Here is a 14,836-nt window from a genome sequence, read left to right as displayed (position 1 = left end):
GCAGTCTTTTCATTACAGAGCCTTTTTTTGTGTGGATTCCATTTAGTCGATCAGAAAGGGAACCAGCATCAACAAGCAGATAATATTATTGTAGTTATTGGATTAAGTTAATTTTATGAGTCACTAAAGAATTAGCCTTCAGTTATTTATCATGTCAAATTCCAGCCATTGTCAGGTCTTTATAATACGTTTGGGGATTTTTCGACAGTTGCTCAGACACGCTATGTCAAGACATTACTTTATGAAGAAGGTATGTGAATGTGTCATTACTGTTATCATTTAATATATGGATTAATGGAGACACTAAACAATAATAAGAGGATTAGGGTTAGGGGGTTAACCTTTACAGACTTTTTGCCTCTGAGAGTAACTACTGAAAGAGACCAGTGGATTAATATGTGACACAGGACACGTGGAAGTGGTTTTTAGCAGCCAAGCTGCATTTTATTGAGTAAAACTTTTATATAGGTTGCTATAGGAAGTAAACAAACATAAAAAAATACATCAGCGCTTTTCCACTATTCAAATGAAGTAAAAAAAAAATAGCACAGAATCTGTTCTTTTGAAATGCTCTAGAGTCATAAAAAGGCAAAGACAAAAATCCTCAAATGGGATTCTTATAAAAGATAAAGCACTGAAAGGTTAGAACAAAAAATGTTTTCAGATGTCATTCACACTCAAGCCTACAAATCCACTCAATGGTTTAAATCGACACACAAGATATCAAAAAGCTATCGATTCATTTGCTCTATATTGTGCTATGACATTATACATTTAAAGTAAATATAAAATATAAAAAGTCTTAAAAGAGCAGAACGGAGAAAAAAAGTTTTCAAGCAAAACATTTAACAAGCTCAGCAGTATTAATATAGCATGTAAACAATCCGTTTTTTATTGTTTTTGAAAGGATTTTAAAATCAGACTAGAAAACCAAAAGGTGGCACTTTAAGAGGCCTTTTGAGGAAGCACCATGAAGGAATGATTTCAACATCAAGGCTTGTGCATTTTGTGTTACAATAAAATATGTAGTTCTGTTCAAAGAAGAGAGTTAAAACACTTGTAAACCTGTATATCCATCCATTACGCAAAACATGTAAAAAAACAAAGTTCCAGTGATAAAATACAAGCTATGGGAGCATAAAGCTACAATATATATATATATATATATATATATATATATATATATATATATATATATATATATATTCACACAACAAAGATCCTAATGGAGGAGTGATGTACAGTCGCCTCTTTGTCTGAGGTAATGCCCACTTAGTATGATTTGGTGACAGCCAACAGCATCTTCCAGTTATAAAAAAAAAACATTTAAAAGTAATTTGTGAGTATAGACACATCAGCAGAATTGGTACCAAAATAAAGTGTCCACCCGTCTGGTGAGCTCAATCTTAAGCATACAGTATGACATGTAAATACAACATGTATCATTTTTGAGGAGTTTTATGAATCTACATGATTGCAATAACTGTCTCACAGAGAAACACTTCTTCTCGCAACAAACGTGCGCAACATACTACACATTCAGTATTATTTTCTCATCATTATGTATGCATACTGTGTGCCAAAGCACAGTGTCAACCAGCATTCTAGAGAACATTTTGGATGGATGTCCTCTTGTCCTGTAAACCAAAAGTAGTCAGTGGTAGTTTACAACAAACATTGCGTGTTCACCAGTGTTTCCCACCATTTCTTAGGAACAGTGACACTCACTCTATCCTGGATTCAAATGGACTTTCTAACCAGGATTAGCTACACATGCAGCCAGTTCAATCAACTCAAACAATGTCATTTTTAAGATCCAATCTAAACTCCTACAGTAGGCTAAATGCCCTCAGTCTTTAATTCTTAGCTGTCTGGAACGGTTTGCAAAAGACAAAAACAAAACTTTCTCTACAGCTCTGTTTTTGCATTGGCTTGTTTCAAGTACTTATCAATACCACATATACTTAGTACTATCAGGGAGATGTCACAGTGACATTAGAACTCAAAGGTTTCACACTACCTCATTTCACACTACCTCATCTTTAATACAAGTTCTTTTTTCTTTTTTAAGGAAGCTATTTTGCTCAAATGAGCTAATGTCAAAGCAAAAGACAAAAAGTAAAATGAGTGTTTTTTGTTTTTTTTTATAACAAACAAAAATCTATGAATATGATCTCATCTCAATCCCGCTTCACCTCCAGGTGAGCGTGTGGTGCACTCGCTCCCACCACTGAATGTATTTTCCTACAGAGCGCGTCTGTCATTGGTCTTTTGAAAAACTCAAACATGATAGTATGATTATCTTTCCATATTCAAATCTATATATCTAAATAGTTTCCTACTACTCTACTATCTGGGAAAATGTAAGTAGATATTTTGCCGATTTGGGTCCAGCTCTGTGTCATCTTTGTGTGGGCAGTGTGTTTAGATGACCATGCCAAGATCGGCCGGATGACGCGACACACCTCCGCAGGGAGCCCCAACCGTGCACCGGCGCCACGGAGGGAAGACAAACACACTTCATCCAAACACACAGCCGACACCGCCATGACAGAGCTGGAGTAAATCAGCACAATATCTCTTTAAGCAACTTGTCATTTTAACAAAGATTAAAGAATATTTTTGTTAGCGTTGAATAATTACAGCTCGCGCAAGGCTTTCCAGAATCCAGTTTGGCTTAGACTCATGGTATATGTTGTTCATTTCTGACAAAATAATCATTGATTTATCCTGGTTAATCTTTTATTATCCAGTCCAGTTGTGCATTTTTATTATCTTTGAAATTTGACAGAAACCCCCAATGTCATGTTTTGGCTTTTCTCGACAGAAAATACATTGTGGCCTGAGGAGAGTGGAACAGCTGTAGCCCAAAAACTGTCCATCTAATGACTTTGGTTCAAGTGTTTGGATGAACAGCCTGTATCAGCAGCCTGTTGTCACACATTTTAATCATCGGCTTAATGAGTGTCCTGTGAAATGTTTTACTCTTCCTACAAAAATTAAATTCAAAAATGAAATGGAGCCACTTAACAGCTGTAGCGTCTGTGCCATGTTGTTCTCCATCTTTCTACAACTACTAAGTGTTGTCAACTCACAAACCATGCCTTCCAAGGGCATTTTAAAACAAAAGGAAAATCCTGTTAAAATCCCTGTACAGGTGTGATGTTAATGAACAAAGTCGAAGAGCCAGATGTCGTCATCTTTCCCTTTTAACTCTGCTAAACATCCAGACGGGGCCCATCACTCCACTGGCCTCAGGGACACTGACCTTTGACCCTCCCTGTGTTAGTGATAAAACACAGCCTATGCTGTATTGCTGTATCTCTGTGTTAGTGTGTATTACGTGTGTTTAAGGCTGCGGTGTGTTCTCACCAGGATCCAGAAAGAGCTGGACTAAACTAACAGCTACATACACTATTTTCCAGCTACACTGTAGTGAACTGGTTCTTTGCCTGCCAGAGTGGAGAAAACTTCCAGCTCTTTGTGAAATGATTTGGCTGGCAGATGATGTACGTTGGAGCCAATATCACGATAGGAAAGCTGGTGTGTAATCATGAGTGGCGTCTGTTTGCTGGTGGCGGGTGGCATCTATTCACAGGCGAAGTAGTCTTTCAACGGTGCAAACAGATGCCTTATGACGGGGACGCTCCAGGACCGGCCCAGGAGCTTCTGTCTGGCACCGCGTCCCATGTTGGACACGTCTGTGTAGTGGACAGGGAAGCCAAAGATCCTGCAGGGAAATAACCACAATTACAATCAGTGTCACGATGACGCTGAAGCAATACCACACTAAATATATTTGATAATCTTTTCAGCGATGGATCTGAAGGGTCTTTTGACAGCTTAGCCGTGAAAGGGGAGAGAGAGGGGGAGTGACATGTAGCAAAGGGCCCTTGGGCAGGTCGGAATCAAACCTGCGGCCGCTGTGTCGGGGGCTGATCCTCTGTACGTGGGCGCATGCACTACCAGGTGAGCTACCCAGGCGCCCTGTCTTTATTCTCATTTAACAGTTTTTCCTCCTCACCTCTCTAGCTCAGTGCACCACAGTATGTCCTCCTTTCCATTCATCAGGACAGGGAAGTGTTGATCCTTTCCTTGTTTGATGGAGTTGGAGCGAGTAGTGATGGTGCGCACCTTCCCGAACTACGAAACAACAAATACACGGTCAAGCAAGTGCAACCTAGAAGCCATTTTGCAAGTAAAGAACTACGAAGAGTGACATTATTCTGTAGAAATATCAAACCTTTGCAACTCTGCCGTGATCCAGACAGTCCTGCAGCTCCAGCTTGTCCATCCCAGAGGCACACAGAGGCCTGAAACAGAGAGGAGGAATCACATACATATATATATATATATATACACATAGCTGCTGGCAACACACACACCGAATATAAAATTGGTCTTTTGTGTAGATTACAGTAGTTTAGCCTTAGATACTGTTGTAACATGTTGAACACCACTGAAAAGGCATCAATGTGCAGAGTTAATATGTTTTTTGTTTTTTTTGAGAAATCATGACTCAAAAGTGTATCTAAAGCCTTTTCACACATGCACTGCCCAGAGGAGCGGTATGTGAGACGCAAATGTCCAAATCAGTTGGGCCAGAGCCCATGAGCAGCTCATTGTCCGAAGAATTCCCAGCGAGCGAATGGGTGTGTTGATGACGTTTCTATCCAGCGGGTGGCGCCAGACCAGAAGAAAACCAACATTCGAGGGTGAAGAAGAAGAAGAAGAAGGGTGATTTATACACGAAGACGCTAACAAAAATGTCTAACTGGAGAGACAGCGAGATTCAGGGACTTCTTTCGGTAAGGGCTGACGCCAAAATCATCAGACAAATCCAAGGAACGGCAAAAGACTAATTGGTTGTGACCAAATGATGAACCGCCTACGTGATCACGGTCTAATCCGCATCATGTCCTGTCCTGCCTCCTGCACACTCTACCAAGCGCCACCTCTGGCCTACTCCTAAAGGAGTATTTCCAGTTAGTAAGAACGCATCTGATTTGGACAGTCTCGTGTTGTGTGCTACATGTGAGAAAGGTAAATATTGTGTAGAGTTCATATGAGAAAACTACTTGAGATGATGAGTTGTTTTTCGTACCTGTTCATGCCAGGCAGATTTCCCCAGAAGTACCGGGCTCGGTGAGCAGCAGAGACCTCGATAGCATCGATCATCACAGGGTTACACTGCCAAAAAAACTCATGGTCATCATTAACATACAACACTTAAAATGATTCAAAGGCACTTTTTAAATTCAGTTAAATCTAAATTGGGCATCAGGTTGATGTCTTGAACTACGTATTCTGCTACACATGAATAAAATGAAAGACTTTTCTATGGTAATAGATCTCTCTGCTTCATGTTTTTGGTATTTGCAGCTTAACAGTCCATGTAACTCACCTCCAGGAATCGTGAGATGTCCCTCTTGTCATTGACGCCCATGGCGACCACATTCTCGAACATCCAGAAAAACGGCCGGTCCTCTCCTTCTTTGGGCTTGGCCTCGCTCAGCAGACGGTAAAACTCAAAGAACAGCCTCCCTGTGCCTTCTGGAGACAAGAAGAAAACCGTCAGAAAACATCAGTACAGGCCGGATGTCTCAGTACTGGGGTTTAGGGATATAAGCACCTCCCAGTGGACGCTACACCTTACACTGAAAAGATGAAATACTAAATCCTAAACTTTTTGTTTTGTTTAAAAGTGTTCACCTTGACTAATAATAATAGAATGAAAGGACTTGGAAGATTAATTTACCAAAACAAGGTCCTGGACCACATTAGGGACCGTCTGCTCACCTGTGAGCGGTACTATGCAATCGTTCAAAGCCTTTCTCATGTTTCAGAAAGCACGCAGAGTAAATTGTGTGTTTTGGATGTTATTATCATATACTGTTAGAGATTATCGGCCTTTTTGTTACTGTGCTGCTCTCTGCAGCGCTGTTTCCGCTGACTGGAAAAGGCAGCCGCCAGAATACAGTAACGTTATTTTTAGTAACATCCCTGAATTCACCAATATGAAGTATTCCTACAGATATGTCGTCTCCTTTTGTTAATTATTAGTATTGCATTGCCAGAGCTCCACAGCGCTGCTTGCTACGGACAAAGGTCAAACGGTTTCATTCACTATGAAATCTTCACCGTTATTTTGTTATTTAAATGATTTTATTATGAAGCGGCAAAATTAGAAAATGTTGGGTCTTCATCAGCAGTAACATAGCACGACTCCTACAAGCGAACGTGAAACATAAAATAAAGTAGATATAATAAAAAATAAAAAAACTTCAGCCCAGAGAGATTCAGTTAGAAGCTACAAACGTACTGAGAGCTGAACACTTTAAAAACGTCTTTCTCTCCTGCATAGGACCGGTCACAGACAGACTGTGGGCAACGCTTTTTCAACTCATCACACGCTCCTAATGTATGATTTATGTGAGAGTAACAACTTACATTTATAAACACGCTCACACACAGCCAGCCTCTATGCTAACGGGAATGATGTACGTGTTTATTTGCATATAGAGCAGGGAAGTGAGATCCGATCAGAAGTGGTCACTCAGAACACATTTGAAGGCACATTCTACAGACAGCTGAAAACACACACAGCTACAGCTGTCCACTTGTGATCGGATCACTTAGGACACATGTTAATGCCAGTTGAAAACAGCCTCTAAGATTGAATGTGAAAAGGAATGTAATGAAATGGCATATAATTCATCTGTGGAGTCCCCTCTAGCTTAGAATTACAAACGCAGCCTCTGGCAGCTACCTACCATAGAGCCCTTTTCTGGCAGGGTTGACGATTGACAGGTCGTTACAGGGACTTCCTCCTATCACCAGGTCAAATGGACCCCAATCCAGAAGCTGAAAGAGACAACAGCACCACCAAGTGTTAGACTGAGGGAGGACAGCAGAACAACAGAACCACACTGGTCCTAAAGTTTAGATGTTCCTATTGTTCATGTCTCCTCTGCAACTGTACTTACAAAACTGAGATTTTAGTACCAATTATCATCTAATACTTGTATATTTGCACATGTTTTTGTACTTTTTCATCCCCTGGACCATGATTTCCTGCACAACTGTACACATTCAAAACAAAGACTTTAAAAACAGATATATATATTTTTTTACATATTCTATCGTAAATCTTGTTTTTTTCTTTATATTGTTTTTTATACTTTGCACTGTTTACTGTTATGCACCAAATCAAAGTCAAATTCCTTGTATGTGCAAAGATACGTGGTAATAAACTGTTATTACCAAGTATTATTATAGTATTATTTTCTAATAGTTTTTTGAGTGTATGCTCTCAATAATCATTTGTAATGCCAACAAGAGTAATAACGGTTATCAGCATATAAAAAGGATAGAAAATGAGTGTTTCCTAAATTTGACTTCAGTGAAGGTGTAAAGTACAGTAAGAAGTAACGTACAAATGGCATTTAGGGCTGCTGTTATTTTCATTAATCCATCAGTTGATTATTTTAAAGACTAATCAATCATTTGTTTGGGCCATAAAGTGTCTGAAAATATTACAAAATGCCCAGATTACTTGTTTGTCCATCCAACTTCAGTTCAATATCATTAAAAACTGCAATAATTGATATTAATAAAGCTCAAACCAAAATGATATTGGGGCATTTTAACCTAAAAAATGACCTAAACAATTTTTCAGTAATCCAAATAGGGGCTGATTCATTTTCTGTTGAGTGACAAATTAATGAATCACCTCCTAATGTAATTTATTTATTTAACCAGCAACAGGCACAAGACTGCTAATTTATCCCGCCATCTAAACTCTGTACCCCCCCACCCCCCTCCAAAACACAAGAGTCCTTTTACAGGAGGACAATGAGGGAGGAGAGGAATGAAAGACATGGAGAAAAAGAAAGAAATAGGCATAAAGGAGCGAGCACACACACACACACGCACGCACGCACGCACACACACACACACACACACACACACACACACACACACACACACACACACACACACACAACATGACTAACAAGTGAAAGGGTGTTTGAGGGGATTTACGGAGGATGAAGCTCTATGTCCACTGAACTGAAGCACGCCACTGCAGCTGGCAGCCCATTTGGTGTGTGTGTGTGTGTGTGTGTGTGTGTGTGTGTGTGTGTGTGTGTGTATGTGTATGTGTACATGTGTGTGTGTGTGTGTGTGTGTGTGTGTGTGTGTGTGTGTGTGTGTGTGTATGTTCTAATATTATAATGCTACAAACACTACTACAATACTTTCTTTCTGAGAGTTATATTGATTCAACTTATTTGTTTGGGTTTGCAGAAAAACTTGCTGCTAGGTTTTGTTTTTAGTAGTTAGCAGTGAGAGGAATACATTGTGTTTCATGTATGTTCATAAACATGTTAGTAGATGGCTATGAATATACATATATGTATATGTATTTGTGTGTTTAGTTTATATTGACATTTATATGTTCTAAGATGTTCAGTTAGACTATAGTCATATAGTCAAGTCTCCAGAGGCTGGTTTTAGAACGTAAGAGACGTCTCCTATTTCAACAGCCGATAGAGAAGTCAGCTGGTGGAGTCTCCAGAGGCTGGTTTTACAACGTAAGAGACGTTTCCTGTTTAACAGCCAATAGAGAAGTCAGCTGGTGGAGTCTCCAGAGGCTGGTTTTACAATGTAAGAGACGTCTCCTGTTTCAACAGCCAATAGAAAAGTCAGCTGGTCGAGTCTCCAGAGGCTGGTTTTAGAACGTAAGAGACGTTTCCTGTTTAACAGCCAATAGAGAAGTCAGCTGGTGGAGTCTCCAGAGGCTGGTTTTACAACGTAAGAGACGTCTCCTGTTTCAACAGCCAATAGAGAAATCAGCTGGTGGAGTCTCCAGAGGCTGGTTTAACAACGTAAGAGACGTCTCCTGTTTAACAGCCAATAGAGAAGTCAGCTGGTGGAGTCTCCAGAGGCTGGTTTTAGAACGTAAGAGACGTCTCCTGTTTCAACAGCCGATAGAGAAGTCAGCTGGTAAAGTCAGCTATAAACTATAGAAATAAAATGATCCACAATCCATTTTATTTCTATGTTACAAACAGCTGGTCGAAATGGCTCAATGAGTTTTAGACGGGGCCTCAACGACTGCCCAAAGGAAAGCACGGTAACGTTATATGGTGGCGCGAGATAGAGAGACTGAAGAGAGAGAGCGTCCAGCGGCGTTAGAACAAAGCCGTGAATCAGAGAAATAAAACGTGTTTTTGCTGATTCATCACTGGAAATGTAACTGTAGCAAGCATCTCGCTATCACTAACCTTATCCACATTCATATTTAGACGAAACAAATGATATATCCAGCTACAAAAAAAGACCTAAAAGTCGGAAGTTAGGACGGAAGTGCAAAGAGGCGTTGCTATGGAGATGATACACCGTCTCGTCTCGGTGTGAACCGGCAGGTTTCAGAACGCTGCAGACCGGCGCGTTGCAAGAAGATTGCAAGTTTCAACTCGTCTCGTCTCGAATCTTTGGTCTGAACGGGGCTTAACATTACAGCAGCTAGGTGGCTGTTTGATTTAATACGGAGCTGAGGTGTACGCTATTTGGTTATAAGTAGCTAGCTGATTAAGTTAAAGTTATACTATTAGCATGTCTTAGCTTTGCTATTCCTTGCTCCCTTTTATGAAATATATATTTATATGAAGGTACGCAATGTTTCCTTTATAGAATTGGCTTTTATAAATGTATAATGGAACATGTGGAATGTGTTAACATTAAGCATATATTAACTGTATCTATCAGATTGAATTGTATCTCAACAAATCCTACCGAATCGATTAAACATTGAATGGAATCGCAATGGATCATTCCATATTAAAATGTATCGTCTTATAAGGGAGAGATGCACATCCCTACTGACACTCACAACATTTTCTCTCTTACGTTTTTCTTAGTAATGTTCCTGACATCATGGACATACTGGATCTTTCCTTCATGTCTGACAACCCCCACTGAGATGGAGTCCTCACACACCTCTGACGCCACGTACTGGTCCACCTTAAAACCCAGGTCCCTCAGAACCAGGTAGCCTGGAAGCACAGACACAGTTTGAATTACAACCTGCTGCGTTTTGGAGGAATGAAACATGAATCACTGTCTGTCTCATGCGTCCTCACCAGTAGCAATGCCGTCAAACAGGGAGAGGACTCTGATTGGTCGTCTCTGCTCTGCAGGGACTGCTGGGTAAATCTTTGGTGTCTCCTGGAAGATAAACAGCAGAAGTTGCAACGAAATTATGACAAATATATTTCAGGCATCTAGGAGGCTGAATCTCATCATCTGGGCATCTTGATCATCTATTGTGTCTGCTTTTGATCAAAAGATATTGTTTTCAAATGTTGAACTTGTTATTTTGGGTGGATGTCAGTGTCAGACATATTGCTGGAAGACTGACAGACTGTTTTAATGATTCCCTTCAAACTGGAAAAATGATCACTGCATAAAGTCTGCACTCGGAATTAACTTCTCATTTGCTTTGTCATTACCTTGCACGGCAGCTGGATTCTCATGATATCACAAGATCACACGAGAATCGCAGGATCACATATCACATGAAAACCCATCCGTCAGGCTTGAAATACTGAACTAGCAGCTCACCGACCAATCGGTGTCTGGTAAGGAGCTACTAGGTGAGTGGGTGACGGCTGCGACTGTTCGTTCAAAACAATGGCAGACATGGTAAGTCCTATTCACACGGGACTAGTATTACCAGGCACCCCCCCCATCCCCTCCACCCCTTGTGTTTTGTGTGGCGGATTAACCCAGGATAAGCAAAGTCTGTATTTCATTTGCAGTTACTGACATTATCCCCTACATATGATGTCAAGGCGTCTTTCATACTCGCCTACAAACTGAAAGTCTCTCAAAGTTAGTATTTCTGCAGGGTTCCTGTGCTGGATTTGGTTGTTCAGGTCGTTGTTTTTATTTAGTTGCCTTCCTGTATGCTGCTGGTGCGACCTGCCCCAGCTTGTTCTGGCTTTTACCCTTTTGGTCACAACAGATATACGACTGAAACCCAACTGTATTTCATTTTCATTCACTGAGGCACAAAGAATAATAAGATTTATAGCAGGTTTCCAACCTTTTTGGCTTGTGACACTACAGTACAACAATACTGGGGGATACTAATATCCAGATAGTCCACACAGATCATACATTTTTTGCCAAATCTTCTACAAAAATACAAAGTGACTCACAAACTCCTGTCCGTTGTCGTTGGCAAAGAACTCCTGCAGCTTAAGGCTCCAGTCATGCCGCTGCTTCAGGACGCCGTACTGCAGCAGCGGCTGGCACATGTAGCATCGCCACGGGTCCAGATGGCGAGCGTTGTTAGACGCCCCGGGATCGACCAGGATGTCCAGACAGTCCACGCAGAAACACCTGGAGGGACAAGAGGAGGATGTGAACGGACAGAGGAGGAGGAGTTCATGTGTGGTAAGTACTGTTTCTTTATGTGTGTGTGTGTGTGTGTGTGTGTGTGTGTGTGTGTGTGTGTGTGTGTGTGTCGGACCTGCAGCAGTTGGCGTTGCCGCAGAGCAGAACCTCTCGACCTCCGCAGCAGACGGTGCAGTAGGACTGGTAACCGTCATCGTCGTACATGTAGGACATCTCCAGGTACACGTCCTGAACACACACACACACACACACACACACACACACACACACACACACACACAGAAATGAGATACTGATTAACAGCCCAGACATAATGACTACATGTAGGCTGTTAAAATCAAGTATACACATTTTGATTTACAGATGGAGGTTTTATTGTCACTCTGCTAAAGTACAACATCACAATTTGTATATATATATATATATATATATATATATATATATATATATATATATATAATTTTTACATGTTCAGGTGCAACTACCACATGCTCAATGTGGTTAGAAGTCTTTTAGGACATTTTGACTTCTTCAGGGTTCGTGTAGCTTTTTAAGAGTAAAATTCAAGCACTTCCAAGGTACCTAAACCAAAAATATCAAGACTAGTAAGTTAAAAAGCCGTTATTTAGATGGCTATTTCATATTGAAATTGTTAGTACGTTAAAATAGAGCTGAGTAACAAACCAAAGCAACACAAACATCCTTCCATCTTCACCTGCTCTATTTTAACAAAGAGTGCTTTGGACCTTTCTTCTTTTTAAAGTCAAGCAATTTATTATATTACAATATTCAAATTCAAGCATATTCCTTTTTTTTTTTTTGGGGGGGGGGGGGGCATTTTCAGCCTTTATTTTGACAGGACAGCAGAACACATGAAAGGTGAGGGAGAGGAGGAAGGACATGCAGCAAAGGGTAGCAGGTCAGAGTCACACCCAGGCCCGCTGCATTGAGGAGTAAACCTCTATATATGGGCGCGCCCGCACTACCAACTGAGCTATCCTGGCGCCAAAATTCAAGCATATTCCTGACCTTCAAAGTGTAACGGTTCAAATGAATGCATTTTCCAAACTTTCAAGACTTTGTACGAGCCTTGGCTGTTAAAGCGAGAAACCTCAAAGATGTCTGTATTTCATTTCCAGTAGTGCTTCAACATGTGTGCCAAGATTACCTACATGGGCTGAAAGCGCCACCTTCAGGAACTCATGAAAACGTAACACGTAATAATTCAGTGAGATGAGCTGCTGATTCTGACAAATGATAAATCGTTTTTTGTTTTTGCTCTACCTTGCATGTTTGGCACAGGCCTCCTTCAAACAGCGGGTGGAAGGTTGCTGCTCTCATCTTTCCACAAGAGAGACAGAACTCTGCCAAAACACACACACACACACACACACACAAAATCAATCAACGGTAGAAAAAGTGAATGACAAGTGAAATGACACATCGCTGTGTGCGATCACAGAAGGCTTGTATCATGTGGACGTGTTGTTGTCATTACTTAGAGATCCTCATGGGGGCGACAGAAACTACACACTAGCCCATTCCACCAACTAGGGAGCTGTGCGTCAAAACAAATAGTGCCGTTAAAAGGAATTTGCATTAACTCGTTGTTAGCGCCTTCATTTTGACAGCCTAGTTCAAATATTCATCCCACAGAAACAGCCAACGTGAAAGAGTCTTTACCTTCTATACTTCTTTTATTCTTCAGAACTTCATTCACCATTTGTTCTGAGAGGAAAAGAAGGACAACGTTAAAAAGCATTCAAACACAAACTCAAATGAACGCCCTCTTCTATACTACACTACAAATACAAAAAAAGTAATAACTTAAGAAACATCAGCTAAAAACAAATACCAAACTTCATTTTTGTATCATTGTAGTTCCTTTTCATACCTCCATATTGAGAACAAGTCAAATGCTCACTGAAGCAAAAACACTATGACAAATGACATTTTACTACTTCAAAAAAAAAGATTACAGCACAAAATTAAATATGAAAAAAGCACAAAGATCACATACCATATGATAAAAACAAACTCAGAGACACATTGTGAGATGGGTATAGGTACCTCTGCTGTAGGACTCCTCGGGGGCGGCCTTGCTCTTGCAGAGGCTGACTTTGGGCCGCTTGGCGCTGGGGAAATACTCTGGCAGGGACACATCCAGGACCTGGTGGTCCAGAGGGTTACTGTCTGCAGGGAGACACAAGCACACACTGAGATATATATATATATATCTTTTTAAAGATTATTTTTGGGGCTTTTCTGCCTTTATTTGACAGGACAGCTAGGTGAGAAAGAGGAGAGAGAGAGGGGGAAGACATGCAGGAAATCGTCACAGGTCTGATTCAAACCCTGGACCTCTGCGTTGAGGCATAAACCTCTCAGTATATGTGCGCCTGCTCTACCCGCTGAGCCAACCCAGCCACACTGACTTGATTCTGGATCCTTGTTGAATGATGAACAGTATATGACTAAGGTTGGGTATCCGTTGTATTTTTTTCCAATACTGGTGCTTAACTGATTCTTCTAAAAAAGAGCACAAAACGACAGTCAGTCACATTAATTAAGGCTTGTTTATTGCTACGGCCATATGGTTTAAATCTAAATTATTTATTTAAAATGTAAGAACAATAACTTCTTTCACCAGTCAATTGCTGTTAAACAATGAGACACCACTAGGTGGCTGAAGGTGTTATGGGTCAGTGTCTGTTTCCCTGTCCTGCCTGTTATCCTCTTCCCTTTTTCGCTGTTTGTTGTCTGTGTGTTTGTTCCCACTTGCTGTGGCGAGAGGCGTGTCCTAGTGAATCTAGGTCAAGAGGCGTGGCCACTCTCTCCTGCTCTGTTCCAGCCAGTTCGTTACAACCATTCCAGTGGTAACTTGGCTCAGTAAATCTACTAGTGATTCCATTCCTAGTATCCCAGCTTGCTAGCTCTGTGTTTGTGCTTCCTCGTGCTTTAGTTTACATGTTGTCACCTCTGTTCAGATCCCGTCTCTGGACCTGCTGCTCGCCTGCTGATACCTGCTTTCCTGCTGCCTGCTCGCCTCACCGCTCAGCTCTCATCGCTGCTCGCCTTGTCACTCGTCTCCCCGAACAACCACCTGGGTGAGTCAGGACCGGACTCTCACCGCCACCCTCCGTCGAGTCCCAGTCTGCCCAGCCACAACCCTGTCCGCCTACCTCCAGCTACGGCCCCACCCGCAGCTACTCCACTAATAAACACTTTAACTGCTCCTCTGTGTCTGTGTGCCGTCTCGGAGTTCTGGGTCAAAATACGAGAGCCTAACAGAAGGGAACTTTACAACAACAGCTTGAGTTTCTGGTGGTGCAACTGAATGCACCATTAAGTCCCATCGTCTTGTTTCTCCGACGCCAGCTACTAGCTAACGGCGGGCTACCGTTACCTGCTG

At 41.3% G+C, this 14,836-nt stretch overlaps 1 protein-coding gene across 1 annotated transcript in view; it reads right to left on the bottom strand.

Moving 5' to 3' along the window:
- Positions 1–419: 419 nt before the first annotated feature.
- Positions 420–14,836, bottom strand: part of dnmt3bb.1 (DNA (cytosine-5-)-methyltransferase 3 beta, duplicate b.1) — a 39,409-nt gene continuing 24,992 nt past the window's right edge. The window contains exons 10-22 of the mRNA XM_031283960.2: positions 13,495–13,617; positions 13,108–13,152; positions 12,709–12,788; positions 11,540–11,652; positions 11,226–11,409; positions 10,146–10,230; positions 9,913–10,058; positions 6,774–6,864; positions 5,405–5,553; positions 5,105–5,190; positions 4,244–4,313; positions 4,025–4,143; positions 420–3,730 (exon numbers count right to left, since the gene is read on the bottom strand). Coding sequence (XP_031139820.1) covers positions 3,589–3,730; positions 4,025–4,143; positions 4,244–4,313; positions 5,105–5,190; positions 5,405–5,553; positions 6,774–6,864; positions 9,913–10,058; positions 10,146–10,230; positions 11,226–11,409; positions 11,540–11,652; positions 12,709–12,788; positions 13,108–13,152; positions 13,495–13,617 — 1,433 coding nt within the window. The 3' untranslated portion in view covers positions 420–3,588. The remainder of the gene's footprint in view (positions 3,731–4,024; positions 4,144–4,243; positions 4,314–5,104; positions 5,191–5,404; positions 5,554–6,773; positions 6,865–9,912; positions 10,059–10,145; positions 10,231–11,225; positions 11,410–11,539; positions 11,653–12,708; positions 12,789–13,107; positions 13,153–13,494; positions 13,618–14,836) is intronic.

The sequence above is a fragment of the Sander lucioperca genome, chromosome 12, assembly GCF_008315115.2.
Source record: "Sander lucioperca isolate FBNREF2018 chromosome 12, SLUC_FBN_1.2, whole genome shotgun sequence".
Lineage (NCBI taxonomy): Eukaryota > Metazoa > Chordata > Actinopteri > Perciformes > Percidae > Sander > Sander lucioperca.
The sequence above is the reverse complement of the archived record's forward strand: the minus strand, read 5'-3'. Positions and strand labels throughout refer to the sequence as shown.